At 44.9% G+C, this 15,947-nt stretch overlaps 2 protein-coding genes across 2 annotated transcripts in view; both read left to right on the forward strand.

The window, feature by feature from the left end:
- The window catches only part of LOC138663166 (zinc finger protein 271-like), an 82,458-nt gene that overhangs the window by 59,935 nt on the left and 6,576 nt on the right, over positions 1-15,947 (forward strand). The window lies entirely within an intron of this gene.
- Positions 1,110-14,424, forward strand: LOC138667863 (gastrula zinc finger protein XlCGF53.1-like). The gene is made up of 7 exons (XM_069755944.1): positions 1,110-1,187; positions 13,100-13,237; positions 13,367-13,546; positions 13,620-13,743; positions 13,827-13,927; positions 14,126-14,210; positions 14,354-14,424. Exons 1-7 carry the CDS (start codon positions 1,110-1,112, stop codon positions 14,422-14,424), a joined length of 777 nt encoding a protein of 258 aa, XP_069612045.1.

Raw genomic sequence — 15,947 nt, forward strand, 5'->3', positions numbered from 1 at the left:
TATAGTTCACTTTATTTTGCTTTTGCTTTTATTGATATTATCATATTTCTAGTGGCTCAGTACTTGTGATCTTATCTATATATTTTGATATTGTTATTTATTTGTGTACCGCTTCCCATTCCAGTCCCTTCACACAAGCAATCCCAGATTTGCCATACACGCCCATAGACGGACTCACCACTACCCTTCTACCAACCAGGTAACCACCCATCGTGTATGTCTACTATAGTATTCTGTTAGGCTAAGCGCAGGTACAAATATTGTAAAACATGTTTTTAAAAAAAGTAAATTGCAAAAGTAACAGCGGCAGACATACCCTCTGATTTTTGTGTCACCAAGACACAACATCAGGATTTGTAGCAACAGCAGCCATAGAAAGGTATCACAGACTGTAATAATGCAGGATCAATGCAGCACTCTGAAAACTACACCATCACCTAGTTTGCCCAATCTGCGACTGGAGTGCAAAAGTCATTGGCGATTCATGACTTGGTCATGTTGTTGGAAGTTTGGCGGTCTACAGTTTCAGGGGACGGCCCGATGTGCTTGTCTGTCAGGACACCACCAGCAGCGCTGAAGACATGTTCTGAGAGAATGCTGATGGCCGGGCATAACAAAACCTTAAAGGCATGACAGGCGAGCTCAGGCCACTCTTCCATTTTTAAAGACCAAAATGCAAAAGGGTCCAAACCTCCCCCTGATGGCATTGATATTGAGCTCGAGATACTCCTGCACCATCCTCTACAGTCATTCACTATGTGTCAGACATGCACTCTGTTCTGCTCGTGCCTGGGATGGTCTAAATAATGTGTGAAATGACTCACAGAAATTGCTTATGCCACTTACGATGCTGCTGCTAATGCTTTTGCATTGAAGTCTCAATGTTCCCTAGGTTGAAAGTCTAGAGCTGCCATGCTCTCTGTGTGCCTCACTGCTGTCTTGGGGAAAATCAGTTTTAAGATTGTCTACAAGCGTGGTTCGATATTCCAGCATGCGTGTGTCCCTTTTGAGAGGGAAAAGCATCTGGCAAAATTTACTCTTGTAACGCGGACCTAACAGAGTGGTAACCCAGTAGTCCGTACTATTTCTAATCCTAACAATATGGCATCATGTTGCAGATAGTGCACCAAGAAAGGGCTTGTGTGTCGGACACTTCTATGAGATCAAAATCCACGGTGAACCCCAATGTAAGAGAATGGTCAGCTATAGCATACTGAGCAGCCATGATGAACTAGGCAGCCATCTTGTGCAAAGTTAGGAACCAACTGATTCAGCCTCTAAAAAAAGCTAATAAGATGTTCTTTGGAAAGCTCCAGGCAGATTAGAGAAGTACAATGAGATCATAGCCATTAGTAGGTGTAGCGGACATTACACACAGGTTAATTGCATCAGCGGCAGGCTGATGAGCTGATAACAAAACTAGAAAAATGGCAAATAAGTGTATTTGTGGTAGTGATAGTGGAAAACAGACTTGTACAGTTGTCAAAATGTACGGATTTATGGGATTAGCCTAAAAGCTGTGATTAGATTAATGACAACAGGAAAAAGAAACATTGAGATTAATGAGTTCTAACAAAGTTTGGGGTACAAAAAGCTTTAACGTCATTATATTTAACTGTTGCATGCTTCGATGTTGAGTATTGAATATATGCCTATATCTGTAATATGAGGTTATCGTGTATGTGCCCTCTTGTGGCAATGTACTTTCTTTGTCTGTATCATGTATAAAAGGGCACCTATGATATAATTTGGGGCCAAACCATTACCAGACATCCCAGCATTACTCTGCCTGTCTAGACCCGTTTGTGCCTGCATGCTTTATTTCTCTAACTTCTATGAAACAGTTCTGCTTTGAAATCTCCGAATACACTTCAGTCTCAGCTTGATAAGAGGATTGTCTACATATTTTTCCTGACTCTTCCAGCTCTCAGTAAGGACTTCTTACATCCACAAGCCTAAACGGCAACATTTCCAGTGCAAGCAGTTTGACAATGTGACAGTTTAGTGTTTGAGCTTGTGAGTGGGTGGCTGTGTACAGTCATGGCCAAAAGTTTTGAGAATGAGACAAATATTAATTTTTCCAAAGTCTACTGCTTCATTTTTTCTAATGGCAATTTGCATATACTCCTGAATGTCAGAGTGATCAGCTTAACAGCAATTACTGTACTTACAAAGTCAATATTTGCCTAGAAAATGAACTTTAACCCCCAAAACACATTTCAACATCATTGCAGTCCTGCCTTAAAAGGAGCAGCTAACATCGTTTTAGTGATTGATCCATTAACACAGGTGTGGGTGTTGATGAGGACAGGGCTGGCGATTAATTAGTCATGAATAAGTAAGACTGACATCACTGGACACTTTAAAAGGAGGCTGGTGCTTGGTATTATTGTTTCTCTTCAGTTAACCATGGTTATCTCTAAAGAAACACGTGCAGCCATCATTGCACTGCACAAAAATGGCCTAACAGGGAAGAGTATCACAGCTACAAAGATTGCACCTCAGTCAACAATCTATCGCATCATCAAGAACTTCAAGGAGAGAGCTTCCATTGTTGTCAAAAAGGCACCAGGGTGCCCAAGAAAGACCAGCAAGTGCCAGGACCGTATCTTAAAACTGTTTCAGCTGCGGGATCGGACTACCAGCAGTGCCGAGCTTGCTCAGGAATGGCAGCAGGTTGGTGTGAGTGCTTCTGCACGCACTGTGAGGCGGAGACTCTTTGAGCAAGGCCTGGTTTCAAGGAGGGCATCAAAGAAGTCACATCTCTCCAGAAAAAACATCAAGGACCGACTGATATTCTGCAAAAGGAACAGGGAGTGGACTGCTGAGGACTGGGGCAAAGTCATTTTCTCTGATGAATCCCCTTTTCGATTGTTTGGGACATCTGGAAAACAGCTTATTCGGAGAAGAAGAGGTGAGCGATACCACCAGTCTTGTCTCATGCCAACTGTAAAGCATCCTGAAACCATTCATGTGTGGGGTTGCTTCTCAGCCAAGGGAATTGGCTCACTCACAGTCTTGCCTAAAAACACAGCCATGAATAAAGAATGGTACCAGTATGTTCTCCAAGAGCAACTTCTCCCAACCGTCCAAGAGCAGTTTGGCGCCCAACCATGCCTTTTCCAGCATGATGGAGCACCTTGCCATAAAGCAAAGGTGATAACTAAATGGCTCATGGAACAAAACAGAGATTTTGGGTCCATGGCCTGGAAACTCCCCAGATCTTAATCCCATTGAGAACTTGTGGTCAATCATCAAGAGACGGGTGGACAAACAAAAACCAACAAATTCTGGCAAAATGCAAGCATTGATTATGCAAGAATGGACTGCTATCAGTCAGGATTTGGTCCAGAAGTTGATTGAGAGCATGCCAGGGAGAATTGCAGAGGTCTTGAAGAAGAAGGGTCAACACTGCAAATATTGACTTGCTGCATTAACTCATTCTAACTGTCAATATAACCTATTGGTACTCATAATATGATTGCAATTATATTTCTGTATGTGATATAAACATCAGACAAACACTAATAAAAACCAGAGGGCAGCAGATCATGTGAAAATATAATTTTGGTGTCATTCTCAAAACTTCTGGCCATGACTGTACATTCTATTCCATTTCAAGGCCTGGAGTAGGGACTGCTGAACACTGTGCTGGGAAAAGGAATTGGACATTGTTGCTGATAGTGCTTGCGAATGTGCAACAATAAGTGCATGGCGGGAAGAATCACGGCAGCGTTCTGGATAAGTGAATGAAAGCAGGTAACACAGGGGAAGAGGCAGTGGTGTCACCTACATACACTGTGTACTAATGCATTTGGCCCACATAGCTGCTTTGAGGACGTGCCTGAGCATGCTGGTGGTGGTTATCGTCCTCGCTTTCTTTAAAGAAGCACCAGACTAACCTAGAACACCTAACCCATGGCTTGGGAAGTTGCCACTTGTAAGTACTCTGGGAAACAGTTGCCCGCCATCTCCCTCTGGCCACTCCAGTGCCTCTGCCTGCCTTATGCAGTGCTGCTGATCCATCCACCTCTGCACTTTCCAGGCTGGGTCAGTGACTTCATCGTTCACCACCTCATCTTGCACTTCCGCATCCCGGTCCTCCTCCTGACTTGTTGACCTAACATCACTTGTTGGCAACTGTGTCTCATCATCATCTACGTCTTGAGAGACTAATTGCGGTTCTCCACTGTCAGTCTTCTACAGACCATGGCTGCTCAAATATTTGGGCATCACTAAATACGATGATCTCATATTCCTCTTGAAACGTGCAGGGTGAGAGGCGAGAATCAATAAATGGAAATGTAAAGCGCTCCTTGAAATGTCTGCGTTTGGGATCACTTGTCTCCTGGGACTTGTCATGGTGGGAGGAAGGAGGTTCATGGGGTGACGATTATGTGATCCACAGTTTTGGCTAGTGAGACTGGACCATGTGGAAGACAGGGTGGTGCTGGGAAACATACTGGATAGCCTGTTTATTGCAACTGTCAAACCATGCAAGCGCCGGGGAATAAGATATATTTTTTAGCACGCTGAAGTCACTTGGCTAGCACCCGAGCATGCTCCGATAACCTTACCCCAGGACGTTCATTCATCTCTAATAGTTGTATTAAGGTGCAGCAAGAGGTTCAATGGGCTGCGCACAATAGACATTTAGCAATTTTGCACAGGATAGTTGATAAATGTCTGTGGACTCCAACTCTGAGAAGAAATCCCCAGCAAAAAGTGACTGGCTGCAAACTTAAAATAGTCTGTGGACTAAAGTTCGTTAGTGAACATCATAAAAACACATATTAGCTAGAGATGAATAATTTGGTTCATGTTGCCATGATCTGACAATCAGTCCAGTCTTCTATGACAGTCACTCTTACATGGGAGGCTGTCACGGGTTTACCTCATAAGCACGCAGCTCTGCTCCGTACACCTCATACACACACGGCTCTGCTCCATAAGCCTCCTACACATGCGGCTCAGCTCCGTCCACCTCGTACACACGCGGCTCTGCTCCATACACCTCATACACACACGGCTCTGCTCCATAAGCCTCCTACACATGCGGCTCAGCTCCGTCCACCTCGTACACACGCGACTCTGCTCCGTACACCTCATACACACACGGCTCTGCTGCATCCACACTGTAGACCCCTCCTGACCCCACACAGAAACTTCCCCTCATCCAGCACCATGACAACCAGCACAGCAGAGTCCTGCATACACTGAAGCCCCTGATCATGTGACCCCTGACTCCTCCCCTCCTGTGACTTCATCACAGGTCCTGTGCGCACAGAGCAGCCATATATGTGGAGTGCGGCTCTGCGGGTGGAGGTAGGTGCTGGAGGCTCCATTATTATTTACATGGAGTGCGGCTCTGCGGGTGGAGGTTGGTGCTGGAGGCTCCATTATTCTCTATGTGGAGTGCGGCTCTGCGGGTGGAGGTTGGTGCTGGAGGCTCCATTATTCTCTATGTGGAGTGCGGCTCTGCGGGTGGAGGTCGGTGCTGGAGGCTCCATTATTCTCTATGTGCAGTGCGGCTCTGCGGGTGGAGGTCGGTGCTGGAGGCTCCATTATTCTCTATGTGGACTGCGGCTCTGCGGGTGGAGGTCGGTGCTGGAGGCTCCATTATTCTCTATGTGGAGTGCGGCTCTGCGGGTGGAGGTCGGTGCTGGAGGCGCCATTATTCTCTATGTGGAGGGTGGCTCTGCGGGTGGAGGTCGGTGCTGGAGGCCCCATTATTCTCTATGTGGAGTGCCGCTCTGCGGGTGGAGGTCGGTGCTGGAGGCTCCATTATTCTCTATGTGGAGTGCGGCTCTGCGGGTGGAGGTCGGTGCTTGAGGTTCCATTGTTCTCTATGTGGAGTGCGGCTCTGCGGGTGGAGGTCGGTGCTGGAGGCTCCATTGTTCTCTATGTGGAGTGCGGCTCTGCGGGTGGAGGTCGGTGCTGGAGGCCCCATTATTCTCTATGTGGAGTGCGGCTCTGCGGGTGGAGGTCGGTGCTGTAGGCTCCATTATTCTCTATGTGGAGTGCGGCTCTGCGGGTGGAGGTCGGTACTGGAAGCTCCATTATTCTCTATGTGGAGTGCGGCTCTGCGGGTGGAGGTCGGTGCTGGAGGCTCCATTATTCTCTATGTGGAGTGCGGCTCTGCGGGTGGAGGTCGGTGCTGGAGGCTCCATTATTCTCTATGTGGAGTGTGGCTCTGCGGGTGGAGGTCGGTGCTGGAGGCTCCATTATTCTCTATGTGGAGTACGGCTCTGTGGGTGGAGGTCGGTGCTGGAGGCTCCATTATTCTCTATGTGGAGTGCGGCTCTGCGGGTGAAGGTCGGTGCTGGAGGCTCCATTATTCTCTATGTGGAGTGCGGCTCTGCGGGTGGAGGTCGGTGCTGGAGGCTCCATTATTCTCTATGTGGAGTGCGGCTCTGCGGGTGAAGGTTGGTGCTGGAGGCTCCATTATTCTCTATGTGGAGTGCGGCTCTGCGGGTGGAGGTCGGTGCTGGAGGCTCCATTATTCTCTATCTGGAGTGCGGCTCTGCGGGTGGAGAGGCTCCATTATTTTGTGTGGACTGTTTTTTTAATTATGCAATTTTGGTACAGATACGATCTTTTGATAGCTCGTTATTGCATTTTAATGCAATGTTGCGATGACCAAAAAAATGTAATTCTGGCTTTTTTTTCTTGTTACGCCGTTTAGCGACAGGGTTAATTCTTTTTTTATATTGATAGATCAAGCGATTATTGAACGCGGCGATAGCAAATATGTAAATATGTGTTTGTTTGTTTTGTTTTTATTTTTTGAATGGAGCGAAAGGGAGGTGAATTGAATATATATATATTCGCGGCCAGACTGCGCCTGTTGCTGATTGGTCGCTGCTGGCCGGGCACGACCAATCAAAGAAGCGGTGTTTAAATCCCGCGCCAATATCACTGAATGGTCACGGCCGGCCGGGCGCGACCCATCAGCGAAGCGTGGTTTAAATCTCACGCCAATTCATGGCCGGACTGCGCCTGTCGCTGATTAGTCGCAGGATTTCGGGGGTTGGGGGCACTGGATGTCGGGGGCTCGGGGCGTAGGATATAGCACAGCCACGTAGTATATAGCACAGCTCACGTAGTATATAGCACAGCCACGTAGTATATAACAGCCTACGTAGTATATAGCACAGCTACTTAGTATATTACACAGCCCACATAGTATATAGAACTGCCACGTAGTACATAGCAGCCACATAGTACATAGCAGCCACGTAGTATATAGCAGTCATGTAGTATATAACACAGCCCACGTAGTACATAGCAGCCACGTAGTATATAACACAGCCCACGTAGTATATAGCACAACCATGTAGTACATTGCAGCTACGTAGCATATAGCACAGCCACGTAGTATATAACACAGCCACATAGTATATAACACAGACAGCCATGTAGTATATAGCACAGTCCACGCAGTATATAGCACAGCCCAAGCAGTATATAACACAGTCCACATAGTATATAACAGCCCACGTAGTATATAGCAGTGTGGGCACCATATCACTGTTAAAAAAAAAGAATGAAAATAAAAAATAGTTATATACTCACCTTCTGGCGTCCACCGAAGCTGTCCCTCTCTTCGCGATGCGGCCGGCAGCTTCCATTCCCAGTGATGCATTGCGAAATTACCCAGATGAGACCGCTAAGTCACCTGGGAATTTCGCAATGCATCACTGGGAACGGAAGCTGCTGGCCGCATCGCGAAGAGCGGGACTGCTTCGGTGGACGCCAGAAGGTGAGCTTAGCACAATTTTATAATTTTTTTAATTATTTTTAACATTATATCTTTTTTTTTTTATTGATGCTGCATAGGCAGCATGAATAGTAAAAAGTTGGTCCGGGATGGGGCGACACACTGGCACTGACTGGAGGGGAGTAGGGAGGGGGCGCTGACTGGAGGAGAGTAGGGAGGGGCCAATTCGCGGCCGAACTAAGCCTGTGGCTGATTGGTCGCGGCCGCCCGTCAGTGACCAATCAGCGACACGGGATTTCCGTGACAGACAAACAGATGGAAGTGGACCTTAGACAATAATATATATATATATATATATATATATATATATATATATATTAGTACAGACCAAAAGTATGGACACACCTTCTCAGTTAAAGATTTTTCTGTATTTTCATGACTATGAAAATTGTACATTCACACTGAAGGCATCAAAACTATGAATTAACACATGTGGAATTATATACTTAACAGAAAAGTGTGAAACAGCTGAAATTATGTCTTATATTCTAGGTTCTTCAAAGTGGCCACCGTTTGCTTTGATGCCAGCTTTTCCTATCTCCTTCTCAAACCCGACATGATATGAGACATGGTTTACATACAGTGAACCGTCTCCTATCCCTTTTTTTGTCATATTCCACACTACTAATGTTAGTAGTGTGTGTGCAAAATTTGGGCGCTCTAGCTATTAAATTAAAGGGTTAAATCGCGAAAAAAATTGGTGTGGGTTCCCGCGCAATTTTCTCCGCCAGAATGGTAAAGCCAGTGACTGAGGGCAGATATTAATAGCCTGGAGAGGGTCCATGGTTATTGGCTCCCCCCTGGCTAAAAACATCTGCCCCCAGCCACCCCAGAAAAGGCACATCTGGAAGATGCGCCTATTCTGGCACTTGGCCACTCTCTTCCCACTCCCCTGTGGCTGGGCAATATACTACGTGGCTGGGCAATATACTATGTTGCTGGGCAATATACTACGTCACTGGGCAATATACTACTTAGGCTGTGCAATATACTACGTCGCTGTCCAATATACTACCACCCCAGAAAAGGCACATCTGGAAGATGCGCCTATTCTGGCACTTGGCCACTCTCTTCCCACTCCCCTGTAGTGGTGGGATATGGGGTAATGAAGGGTTAATATCACCTTGCTATTGTAAGGGGACATTAAGCCAGATTAATAATGGAGAGGCGTCCACTATGACACCTATCCATTATTAATCCAATAGTATGAAATGGTTAAAAAACACACACACATTATTACAAAGTATTTTAATGAAATAAATACACAGGTTTTTGTAATATTTTATTATACTGGTAATCCACCTGAAGACCCTCGTTCTTTAAAAAAAAGGTAGAATAAAAAAACAACAATATCCCATACCTTCGGATGATCAGTCTCATCCCACGCTGTAAATCCATCTGAAGGGGTTAACTAATTTTACAAGCCGAAGCTCTGCTAATGCAGCTGTGCTTCTGCCTGTAAAACCCCGGGGAATGAATGGAAAGTAGGTCAATGACCTGTAGTTACCTTCAGTTGCGGTGATGCACCCTCTGCTGGATGACCTCATATGAACTCGAGCCTCAGAACTTTTCAGAATATTTTCCCAGGCTCGAGTTCATATGAGGACATCCAGGACAGGGCGCATCACCGCAACTCGAGGTAACTACAGGTCATGCACCTACATTCCATTCATTCGCTGGGTTTTTACAGGCAGAGTATGCTGCATTAGCAGGCTTCTGCTTGTAAAATTAGTTAACCCTTTCAGATGGATTTACAGCATGGGACGAGACTGATCGTCGGTATGGAATATTGTTGTTTGTTTTGTTTACATTTGTTTCAGGTGACAAGGGTCTTCAGGTGGATTACCAGTATAATAAAATATTACAACAACCTGTGTTTTTATTTCATTAAAATACTTTGTAATAATGTGTGTGTGTGTTTTTTTAACCATTTCATACTATTGGATTAATAATGGATAGGTGTCATAACTGACGCCTCTCCATTATTAATCTGGCTTAATGTCCCCTTACAATAGCAAGGTGACATTAACCCTTCATTACCCCATATCCCACCACTACAGGGGAGTGGGAAGAGAGTGGCCAAGTGCCAGAATAGGCGCATCTTCCAGATGTGCCTTTTCTGGGGTGGTAGTATATTGGACAGCGACGTAGTATATTGCACAGCCTACGTAGTATATTGCCCAGTGACGTAGTATATTGCCCAGCCACGTAGTATATTGCCCAGCCACATGGTATATAGCACAGCTCACGTAGTATGGTATATTGCCCAGTTACGTAGTATATTGCCCAGCCACATAGTATATAGCAGAGCCACGTAGTATATTGCCCAGCCACATAGTTTATTGCCCAGCCACGTAGTATATTGCCCAGCCACGTAGTATATTGCCCAGCCACGTAGTATATTGCCCAGCGACGGAGTATATTGCACAGTCACGTAGTATATAGCAGAGCCACGTAGTATAGAGACTTTAAAAAAAAAAAAAACATATACTCACCTATAGGCCGTTGAAGTCCTGCTATACTTACCATCCGCCGCCTTTGCCCGCTCCATTGCAAGCGGCAGCTTGCGGTCCCAGGGCTGGTGTGAGCAGGACCTATGATGACGTCGCGGTCACATGACCGTGACGTCACGGCAGGTCCTTGTCGCACACCAGCCCTGGGACGGGACCGGAAGCTGCCGCTTGCAATGGAGCGGTCCCGAGAGCGTGGCGAGGAGCTAGAAAGGCGGCGGAGGGTGAGTATAGCAGGTTTTTTTTTTTTATTATTATTTTTAACATGACGTATTTTTACTATTGATGCTGCATAGGCAGCATCAATAGTAAATAGTTGGGGACACACAGGGTTAATAGCAGCGGTAACGGGGTGTGTTACACCGCGGGCCGTTACCGCTGCTATTAACCCTGTGTGAGTGGAGGGGATTACGGAGCGGGCGGCAGGCAGTGAGTGCAGGGGAGTAGGGGATGGACTAATCGGACTGTGGCCGTCGCTGATTGGTCGCGGCAGCCATGACAGGCAGCTGCCGAGACCAATCAGCGAACGAATAACCGTGACAGAAGGACAGACAGATGTACCCCTTAGACAATTATGTATATGTGTATATATATATATATATATATATATATATACACACCCCTATACTCTGTGTAGACATTTATCTTAGCTATTCTATTCTAACCTGTCAGTGTGATTTTACTATACACCGCACTGAATTGTCGGCTTTTCTATAGAATACCGCTGCATATTGCTCACAAGTCACACTGTTGGTCCGTGTGTAATCCGTATTTTTCTGGCCCACATAGACTTTCATTGGCGTATTTTTTGCGCAGTATGGTGACAAATGCAGCATGCTATGTTTTTCTACGGCTGTAGAAGACCATATAATACGAATCAGTAAAATATGGCTGATAGGAGCTGGGGCATAGAGAATCATTGTACCGTATGCAATCCGTATTTTCAGCACCTCTTATGTCCGTAAAACACGCTAGTGTGAGGCCGGCCTAATAAGGCGGCAGATGGTCTCCTGAGGGATCTCCTCCCAGACCTGGACTAAAGCATCCGCCAACTCCTGGACAGTCTGTGGTGCAACGTGACATTGGTGGATGGTGCGAGACATGATGTCCCAGATGTGTTCAATCGGATTTAGGTCTGAGGAACGGGAGGGCCAGTCCATAGCTTCAATTCCTTCATCTTGCCGGAACTGCTGACACACTCCAGCCACATGAGGTCTGGCATTGGCCTGCATTAAGAGGAACCCAGGGCACCAGCATATGGTCTCACAAGGGGTCTGAGGATCTCATCTCGGTACCTAATCAGTCAGGCTACCTCTGTCAAGCACATGGAGGGCTGTGCGGTCCTCCAAAGAAATGCCACCCCACACCATTACTGACCCTCTGCCAAACGGGTCATGCTGATGGAAGTGGTAGACAGCAGATCACTCTCCATGGTGTCTCCAGACTCTGTCACATGTGCTGAGTGTGAACCTGCTTTCAACTGTGAAGAGCACAGGGCGCCAGTGGCGAATTTGCCAATCATGTGTTCTGTGGCAAATGCCAACCGTCCTGCATGATATTTGGATGTGAGCACAACCCCCATCTGTGGACGTCGGGCACTCAGACCATCCTCATGGAGACGGTTTCTAACCGTTTGTGCAGACGCATGCACATTTGTGGTCTGCTGGAGGTAATTTTGCAGTGCTCTGGCAGTGCTCCTCCTGTTCCTCCTTGCACAAAGGCTGAGGTAGCGGTCCTTCTGCTGGGTTGTTGCCACCCCTGCGGCCCCCTCCACATTTCCTGGGGTACTGGCCTGCGTCCTGGTAGCGCCTTCAGCCTCTGGACACTACACTGACAGACACAGCAAACCTTCTTGCCACAGCTCGCATTGATGTGCCATCCTGGATGAGCTGCACTACCAGAGTCATTGTGTGGGTTGTAGAGTCCGTCTCATGCTACCACGAGTGTGAAAGCACAACCAACATTCAAAAGTGACCAAAACATCAGCCAGAAAGCATTGGTACTGAGATGTGGTCTCTGGTCCCCACCTGCAGAACCACTCCTTTATTGAGTGTGTCTTGATTATTGCCAATAATTTCCATCTGTTTTCTATTCAATTTGCACAACAGCATGTGAAATTTATTGTCAAACAGTGTTGCTTCCTAAGTGGACAGTTTGATTTCACAGAAGTTTGATTTACTTGGAGTTATATTCTGTTGTGTGTTTCCTTTATTTGTTTGAGCAGTGTATAAAGTGCAAGTTCATAAAACACTTTTTTTGTGTATAAATATGCACAATAACAAACCACTTATATTAAATAATTAATATGAGATGCATTGCTATAAAGTCATCCCAGATAAATCAAAACATTCTGGGTACCCCTCAAGGAAGAAGGTTCCATGAAACACGCGTCAGAGGGATCTTGTGTGCATCTGACCATTATTCTTGATAGCTGGTAATATTTATTTGTGGACTTATTTCAGTATGGATTACATACAATATGTTTTGCTTTATCTGGAACGACTTTATAGCAATGTATTTCATATTAATTATTTAAAAAAATTTTGGTATGAATATACTCAGTAACAAACCACTTATATTAAATAAATACAATGTTTCTTTGCTATAAAGTGATTCTGGATAAACCAACATACTGCATGTAATCTTTATTGAAATAAGTCCCCATATAAAGATTACCAGCTATAAAAAAAATAGATCAGATGCACACAAGATCCCTCTGACACGCGTTTCGTGTACGCATCTACCAGATTTTTGCTTTGCACTGGTATTATAAATCTAGTAATTTTAAGTATTCTTTCAATTCATTCAGGTTCTTACTAAGATCTTAGTTGATATCTGCTGCACAGTTTTCCCAATTTACTCTTCAATGATGGATATGGACAGGGACAAGTTGGCGGAGAGAATATTACACCTCACCCTAGAGATCCTCTTCCGGATTACTGGAGAGGTGAGAGATTCTGATGACGTCACATTACATCATTCTTATCTATGGAAATAACAGATGGACAGAACTGGAGAGGTGAGGACTCTGGAAATGTCTGTACTGAGATTTATTAATGTGTCTCTCCATATCCAGGATTACACAGTAGTGAAGAAGACCTCTAGTGAACGCTGCCAGGACCCTGTGTCTGAGGGATGGGGAAGACCCCTGAGCCCAATCACAGGGCCTCCACCTCACCCCCTGATACATGAGGACATCATTGACCAGAAGATCCTAGAGCTCGCCTACAAGATGGTTGAGCTGCTGACTGGAGAGGTGAGAATGCTGGGACATTATACAGTAACGCTATGAAGGGATCGGGGAATGATGGTATCATTGTATGTGTCAGGTTCCTATAAGGTGTCAGGATGTCGCTGTCTATTTCTCCATGGAGGAGTGGGAGTATTTAGAAGGACACAAAGATCTGTACAAGGACGTCATGATGGAGGTTCCCCAGCCCCTCACATCACCAGGTAATAGACAGGACTAAATACACACGCCCTATAATTATCTGTATATAAAGAATGAATTCAGTCCTTGTATGCTTTTCTTACAGATCTATCCAGTAAGAGGACAACAACAGAGAGATGTCCTCATCCTCCTCTTCTTCCACAGGATTGTAAGCCTGAAGATCCCCATCTTCCTCAGGATTATCAGGTAGATGGAGAGAAGGTGTCATGAGATCTCCCCTATGATGTGTAGACGGCTGTGGAGGTCTTGTGCTCAGTCTTGTTTTATCCACCAGTATTATATGTTTTATACTTGTGTAATGAGAACGGTGGAGATGGCAGGATAAGAATTGATCATAGATGTGACTTCTCCGTCTGTCTGTGACTTCTACAATATCTGTTTTAGGGTGAAGATCTGACCCATACTACAGAGACATATGTGTGGGGTGAAGAGTGGTGTAAAAATGAGATTCCTACTTATGACTACATAGGTGAGTAGTGACCACTAAATACAGAGAAGTCACAGATTCTTCTCAGTCACCAGCTAATACAGTTTATGTTACATTTTTAGCTGTATATTTATGGTTTTCAAAAGCAGTTTTCCATTTATTTTCATTTATATTTACGTCATCAGCCGTGTCCCTAACTCTGATGTGGGCTCCGGTGCTGAACCCATGTCTTTCCCTATCGGAGCTCAACCCATAGCTGTTAACCAACTAAATCCTAGATATGCCAGCCAGGAGCGTGTCACAAATCCTGCCCATCAGCGCCCTGTCACATGTTCAGGGGGTGCCCATAGGTTGTCAAGACAGCTAGAGGTCTGCAGAAGACCCTGTGCCTGTCATGGTGAATCTCCTGTGAACACCAGGTTGGGCGGTCATTCAGAGCTGCCACCAGGAATTTCGGGGCTCCACCATGTCCTCACCAATTACACATTAACAGTTCCTATCGAACACCATACCACATAAATAGCCAGCAGCTTTTGTTTTGGCCAAAAGATTTTTTTAAGCAGCCACCACGACAAGGTAAACTCTTTTGCCTGGGCCTTACTCTACTCTAACCTATGTAAACATTTCTTAAAATATCTAATACTCTGTTTAGGTATATTTGTATTTATTTTTCTTTAGGATGTGTCAAATACATTTTTTAAAATGACTAATGATACAACATAAAAGGGACAAATACTATCACACCATGGTCATACCACATATTACCACCACATAGTGACTGAATGATCCACATACAAGGAGCAAATACTGCCAAACCATGACCAGATCACATATTACCACCACATAGTGACGGAATAATGCCACATACAAGGAATAAATACAGCCACACCATAACCAGATCACATATTACCATCACATAATAACTGAATAATGCCACATACAAGGAATAAATACCATCATGTAATGCCCAAACCACATATTACCATCAAATAGTGACCGGATACTACAATTCTATAGTATATAGAATAATAGTGATCACCAGTGACATTATACATAGGAGCTCTGTATATAGTGTACAGATAATACAGGGATCACCAGTGACATTATACAAGGGAGCTCTGTATATAGTGTCTGTACAGATAATATAGCGATCACTGACACTATATAAGGAGCTACTGTGTATAATGTCACCAGAGTTCAGTTAATACAGAGATCACCAGTGAATTTATACACAGGAGCACTGTATATAGTGTACAGGTAATACAGTGACCACCAGTGACATTATTCAAAGGAGACCTGTACACTGACACTATATACAGAGAATACAGTGATCACCAGTGACTTTATGCACATGAAGTCTGTATATATTGTCAGTGTACAGGTAATACAGAGATCACCAGTGACTTTATGCACATGAACTCTGTATATAGTATATGTATAGGAAATACAGAGATCGCCAGTGACTTTATACACAGGAGCTCTGTATATAGTGTGCAGGTAATGCAGTGATCACCAGGGACATTATACACAGAAGCTCTGTATATAGTGTACAGGTAATACAGTGATCACCAGTGACATTATTCAAATGAGACCTGTACACTGACACTATATACAGAGAATATAGTGATCACCAGTGACTTTATGCACATGAACTCTGTATATAGTGTCATTGTACAGGTAATACAGAGATCGCCAGTGACTTTATACACAGGAACTCTGTATATAGTGTATAAGTAATACAGGGATCATCAGTGATGTTATACACAGGGGCTCTGTACG

The sequence above is a fragment of the Ranitomeya imitator genome, chromosome 2 (genome assembly GCF_032444005.1).
Source record: "Ranitomeya imitator isolate aRanImi1 chromosome 2, aRanImi1.pri, whole genome shotgun sequence".
Classification (NCBI taxonomy): Eukaryota; Metazoa; Chordata; class Amphibia; order Anura; family Dendrobatidae; genus Ranitomeya; species Ranitomeya imitator.